At 55.5% G+C, this 6,531-nt stretch overlaps 1 protein-coding gene across 1 annotated transcript in view; it reads left to right on the top strand.

The window, feature by feature from the left end:
• Positions 1 to 833, top strand: part of CORO2B (coronin 2B) — a 68,925-nt gene extending 68,092 nt beyond the window's left edge. The window contains exon 11 of the mRNA XM_004711944.2: positions 42 to 833. Coding sequence (XP_004712001.1) covers positions 42 to 173 — 132 coding nt within the window. The 3' untranslated portion in view covers positions 174 to 833. The remainder of the gene's footprint in view (positions 1 to 41) is intronic.
• The last annotated feature ends 5,698 nt before the right edge of the window (positions 834 to 6,531 follow it).

Below are 6,531 nucleotides of genomic sequence, written 5' to 3' on the forward strand. Positions count from 1 at the left end.
CCCCCCGGCTCTCCGTGGGCCGCTCTCCCCATCCACCCCAGCTCCTCCGCATGTTCTTCCGGCAGCAGGACGAGATCCGGCGGCTGAAAGAGGAGCTGGCCCAGAAGGACATCCGCATCCGGCAGCTGCAGCTGGAACTGAAAAACTTACGCAACAGCCCCAAGAACCTGTAGCCGGCAGGTGGGGCTGCTTTCTCAGCCGATCTCTCCGTTGTTTCTACTTGCCCCTGAACGCCCCCTTCTCCAGTGACCCCAGAGACAGACCCAGGCCTGGAGCTGGTGGGGACCCGACCTGAGGACCCACCTACCACCACAAGAACTGGAAGCTGACCTTTGACTTCTTGACCTCATGCTAATAAAAGTCCCCAGCCTCTCCTGGAGACCCAATGCTGGCAGCCCGTTGGCCTGACACCCAGGAGACTGGACTGGCGCTGCTCAGCAGGACGAAGACCACAGACTCCCTGTGGGGCTGTCCTCACGGAACCAGGGATCCCAGCTAGACTTAGGACTTGAACTCTGCCCTTGCGGAAGGGGCTGCCATGGCACTCCAGCGCTCCCCATCGGGGCTCACAGCGTCACCGATGGGGCCGCAAAGGTGCATTTGCAAGTGTCAGCTGAAGTTCTCCTCCCCCCTGCACACACCCCCCCCCAACACCGTCAGCCCCTTCTCTACAGCAACCCTGGTAGCCGGAGTCTGTCTCCAGCCCCACCTCTCTTGTTTTCAGGGAATATTAAGAGGATTGCTTACTAAGGCCATAGTGACCCCTTACCTTCCCATGATTCTCTTGGATGCTCTTGTGCAGTCTCTTCCTGTGTCGTTTGTGGGGTGTGGGGTGTGGGGTGGGGACTAATGTCCCCATGTTACAGATGACAGACTGAGTGATGGAGAGATGACTTTCCAGGTCACCCCGCAAGTCGGTAGTGGGCCTGGGATCCAGCCCGAGTGTCCAGCCCCGGGGGCCAGGGCCTGCCTCGCTGTATTGGGATGCCAGTCCCTTTGTGGGCTTTGCCAGTGAAGATGAGAACTGGATGCCAAGCCAGCTCTGCCATCTGTCCAACACCAGTAGTGCCAATGTGCCACCTTCCTGTCACCCTCAAGGCTCCACACACTCGGTGCCCCAGACCCTCCTGGCTCCCGCTCTCCACTCCCTGCTCCTCCCCACCCCACCCCCACCCCCACCCCGTCTCTGCCTGCCCAGGGCTGAAGGCTGACCCTGGGGAAGGCAGAGCAGGGAGCCTCTGCACCCGCCTCCCAGCCGCTCACAGCCTTACACACACAGAGTAACCGCAGCCCCCTACCCCAGTAGAGCACTTTAAAGTTGACACAGTTCTTCCACACCAAGAATCTCATTTGAGCCTCCCCTCCTCACTAGGGAGCATCACCGCGCCCCCCACCCCCCCATTTTACTGAGAGAAGTAGCCCCAGGCCCCACAACCCTTTGCGAGGTCACATTCCATCCATGTGCTACCCGTTTCTTTCTTCTCCGCTCGCTTCATGTCTGGGCGCCCCCTCAGACTCCATAGACATAGTGCTCCTCAGAAGAGGGGCAGACTGGCCTGGGCGTCCACTCATCTCACACTCGTTACTGGGAGCTACTGGGCCACTGCACCGCCCATGCTTGCTTTTCCTGTGGCCACGGCCCCGGTGCGTTGACAGGACAGGCTTGGGCGTCCACCCGCTGAGCCTTCCAGGGCCCCGGCCTGCTATAGCAGGGTCTCTCATCCCAGCAGCGAGCCTGCGTCATCTTCTCTCCCGGTTCACTTCCGGAGCTTCTGTTTGTCTTATTCCTTCTTCTTCTTCCCCATCGACCTGGGTGGTCTCTGTGATAATTTATGCTGCCTCCAAGTATAGAACTGAAATAAAAGGTTTTCAACTTCTCCAACCTGGGCATGGCCGTCTCATTCCACTCGGCGGTCCCTGCTCTTGCCAGCACGGGAATCTTAATGGTCCGCTGCTCACCTGCTCGCTGCTCCTTCACCTGTCTGGGACGATGGCCATCGTCCATCCTTCTCGGCAGAGGTAATGCCACCTTTTCATTGTCTACAGAAAGAGATCTCTTTGGGGGTGGGGTGGATGTTTAGCAGGACCCTTGGTCTCCACCTACCACATGCCTGTATCCCCCTCCCCCCAGGTTTGTCCCCAGACCCTGCCAAATGAACCCTAGACCCTGGGAGTTCAAAACCACCCTTAGTTGAAAACCCCTGCCTTACCATGATTCCATGGGCATCCAATTACTTTCAGTAATTGGATCTAGTACTCTTCCCATTTTGAAGATGTGCCCTCAGACCCAGGGGAGTGTCACACGCTCCGTCACTCGGCTGGTGTAGCAGGGAGACAGTGAGGGGTGGGATCTTCGGAGTCCACAGCCAGAGCGGTCACCTGCTCCCAGCAATGGCATCTGAGAACGGGAGAAGCGATGAAGGGGCGCGGCGGCTAGGCCCTAGAGACTGGAAAGAGGACCTCCATTCCCAGCCCTGCTTCCGACAGTCACAGGGACCCCTAAAAAATGATGGGGTGAGATTATGCAAATAAGGTCATGGAGCCCTCACGAGAGGGTTGGACAGTTTTGCCATCCACTAGGCTTAAAGGGAGACATGGAGAGAGAGGAGGAGGAGGAGGGATAACACTAAAGGTAGACACCGCAGCACAGCTGCGAGACCACCCAGGTGACTGGCTGACCACACAGAGTTCAGAGCTGCCCCTCTTTGCCTGCAAAGGCTTCAAGCAGGGCTGGGCAGCAAAAGCAAGAAAAAGCTGTCTTGGTCAAGAACTGTATCCAGAATCATTCCTGATCCTGAATTGTACTCTGTTTCTTCCCTAATAGTCTCCATAATTGTAAGTATGGTCTGGGAGCTCTGGGTGGCCATTGTAACCGATTGTCTAGTCCAGCAGAGGAGTAGAGAGGGCCATGGGGAGAGAAGGCTGGTGTCAGAGCAGGAGACAAGGTTGAAGAGAGAAGCCACGTCTGACGTCCACCTCATAGACATCAACCTTGGGGATTTCCCTTCCCACTCGTGATACTAGAGAAAGTCAGAAGTCCTCGCCATGCCAGTCTTACAACTTTGAAGAAACTGTCCAAGGTCAAGATCAAACTACATTTCCTCCTGAGTAATCCATTTTCCTTTGTTTATGCACCCATTAGTTCTTCACATCCCTGCCGGACGTAGCATATTGACTTCTCTACCAGTTTGGCCTAGTCCATCACAGGGCTTCCTAATTGCCAGGTTGATGGTTCAAACCCACCAGCTGCTCTGAGGGAGAAAACCGAGGCTGTCTGCTTCTGGAAGACTTAGCATCTCGGTGGGCTGTTAGGAATGGGAATCCCTCTGTAGCCGTGGGAGTGATAGCCCTTGTGACGCGTGGAGCCCACGGAACCACTGCTCCAGATGAGGAGATGTTAGGCTCGACTCCAGATCCTGCTCCTCTATGGGGAAATCTCTAACACCCCTGCAAAGTCACCCCCCTCCTGCCCCGGGGACTCCCACAACTCCTCGTCCTACCACTTGACAGCTAATTAGATTTTCAGCTCTGTTTACATGCACTAACTAAACCTGCTCAGCACTAGGCATTGGGGGCCCAGAAACGGGGAAGAGCCAGGCCTACCCTTCAGGAACTTCCAGCCAGTGGACAGGACTCCGAGCCCCAGGAGACTGATATGTGTGTCAGCCCTTGGCTGGGTTCAGCATGGAGCGTGGGGAAAGATGGACCTGGTGTGGGATCAGCTGACTGCTGGGTTTGCATTCAGCCGGCCTGCTGAAGGCCCAGGACGGACTTGGAATGTTTAGATTCTCTCCTGGAGCTGCGCAAGCTGCCCATGATGTCATATCAAACACAACACCACCACCACCACCCCGGGCTTTTGGCTCCCAGCCTTCCTAGTCGGCAGAGGGGCGCCTGCCTGGCGTAGAAGCAGACACTTCCACTACAGGGCCCATTACCAAATTCTTCTCCCCCGAGTCTGCCAACCCCAGAGTGGGAGGCTGAAGGTCCGTGGCATGGGGAAGTGGAGACCCCCCCTCTGGGGTGTTGGCAGGAGCTCCTTGTTCTCTGGGTATGTTGTTTCCTATTTGGGAACAATCTACAGCCTCTCTTCCCTTGGAATTTTAATTCAGGCACAAGAACAAATGGGTCAGCCTCACTCAGAAAGAAGGTGAGCATCCACAGGGTCAGGGCTGGGGAGATCCAGGCAGCCTGCCCCACCATCACCACCCAGTCCCTGGATTAAGGGCTGCCCTGGCTGGAACTCTCTTCAAAAGCAAACCCCGTTGGCAGTCGGATGTGGCTAGCCTTGACGAACTGAGAGTAGAGGTCTCTGGTGAGAGAAGGGATGGGGACCCTGAGTGAAGAGAGCTTGGGGTGCAAGGTCACAGTGGTTGTGGCAAGGTTCCAAACACCAGGAAGAGCTTGCTAGAAGTTTCAATCCAGCTGGCAGGTGTGGGATCTGGTCTTCTCATCAAGCCCCACCCACCGCCACTTTTTCTTTATTTTGTTCCTGAGATAGGCCTCTTCTGCCACCTCCCGCCCCAAGTGAATCTGTGGCCCCGCCCCAAGAGACCGGGGCCTCATGTCCAAGCAGGTACACAGAGCAGCCAGGTGGGTGAAAGAACACTCATAAACTCACTGTCACTGAGTCAATTCTGACTCACAAGAGGCCCTCTGGGACAGAGTAGAACTGCCTCTCTGGGTTTCTGAGACTGCAACCCTTTTCCGAAGCAGAAAGCCTCATCTTTCTCCCACAGAGAGGCTAGTGGTTTTGAACCCCTGACCTTATGGTTAGCAGCCCACTAAGCTACTGGGGCTCCTCAACCTAGGAGAAAGGAGGCTCAGCAGAAATCAGCCAGGTCCTCCGCTGGCCTGTGGGCAAGGAGCATCCCGGGCAAGGGCATGTCTCACCTTCTCTGACTCCAGGCAAGGCCACAGAGAGCCTGCCAGGCTCTGTTCCCTGGAGAACTGCACAGAAGCTGGCTCCACTTTCCTGTCCCAGCCCAGGCCCTAACCTGCTCAGTGACCTTGTGCAGTTTCCCTCTGAGGACAATGACAGGGAGGAGCCCTTTCTGCCAGAAGAATATGCAATCTGGTGAGGTGGCCGAAAGAAGAGAGACAATGTAGGGGGTGGGTGAGGGTGGGGGAGCAGGGGCTGGCCAGCCTCCATAGCCTAGATGATCCGAGCCCAGGCTAGTGGGGGCTCACGAGGTCAAAGCTAAAGTATCCAGGAAGTTACTGATGAAAGAAACAGGAGCCATGTGCAAGGTCTCATTCCTGGCCCCAACTAGGAATCGCTGAATCTCTGCGTGGGGAGGCTAGCTTCATTCAGGCCACCCAGCAGTGAAGGGAAACGTTTAGAAGCAGTTTTGGAGCCCAGCTGAGAGCTGGGGGTGAGTGGCCCAGGCGGGGCATGGTGGTGACAGGGCTGGGGACGGCAGTCACTGGGTGCCAGGAAAACACTGTTGTGAGAGAGCTTGCTGAGATAAGGACTTGACATCCTTAGTCATGGGTATGGGATTGGAGGTGGGGGCACATGTCAGCTGACATCTGGAACAGGGACCAGAGCTGGAATGGGAGTTGATCCATCCCTGCCGTCAGACCCGGGGCACTCCACAGAGGTTTGATGACATGGTACACCTGTCCTAGAAAGGCCCGCCAACCACTCACTGCCATCCAGTGGACGCTGACTCAGAAATGAGGACAAGGGAGCCCCTTTGAACAGGAGGCTGGCTTGCACATTGGGATACTCTTTGACCCTTTATCAGTGCTCAAGGAGCTTTGTCGTGCTTACCTAAGCAGGTAGAGGTCAAGAGGCCGAGGGGTTGAAGGTTAAGGGGTCAAAGGCCTGAGAGGCCAAAGACCTACTGGCAAGACTGCGAAGAAGTGCTATGTTATTGATGCTTTCTGATCCTGACTTGTAATCTGTTACCTTCCTTGATAAACCCTCCTAATCGTGAGTATGGTCTATAACTTCTGTGTGACCACTGCAGTGGCTTATCAAATCAGGCAGAAACGTAGAATGCCATGGGATGGATGGTTGGTGTCAGAAGAAGGTGAGGCGGGTTGGAGGGTGGCAGCCTGTCTGAACTCTGCTTCAGAGAAACCAGCCTTGGGCCGGTGTGAAGTTGGCTTCTCATTCCGCCTTGAGTCGTCCCAAGAGGTCAGCTCGGCTCCCAACACAATTGCCTCCCGGTTACAGCAGCACCGCAAAGCTACGACACCGGGCAGTTAGAAAGAGATTTGAGACAGTTTGGGAAAATTCTAACCCCAATTCACTGCCATCCAGCCAATGCTGACTCACAGCGACACCCCGGTGGGCTTCTGAGACTGTCACTATTCATGGGAGCAGAAAGCCCAGCCTCTAGCCTTCAGAGCTACCAGTGGCTTCATACTGCCAACCGTGCGGATCACAGCCCAACGTTTGACCACTACACCACCAGGGCTCATTTCTAGGGAGTTAAAAAACCGCCTTAGAAATGCAACAACCAATGCCTAGAAGTACTAAACAAAGTGAATGAATGTTTCAGTCATTTTTTTTTAATCATT

Source organism: Echinops telfairi, unplaced genomic scaffold (genome assembly GCF_000313985.2).
Source record: "Echinops telfairi isolate 266 unplaced genomic scaffold, ASM31398v2 ScPeMD7_7475;HRSCAF=8513, whole genome shotgun sequence".
Lineage (NCBI taxonomy): Eukaryota > Metazoa > Chordata > Mammalia > Afrosoricida > Tenrecidae > Echinops > Echinops telfairi.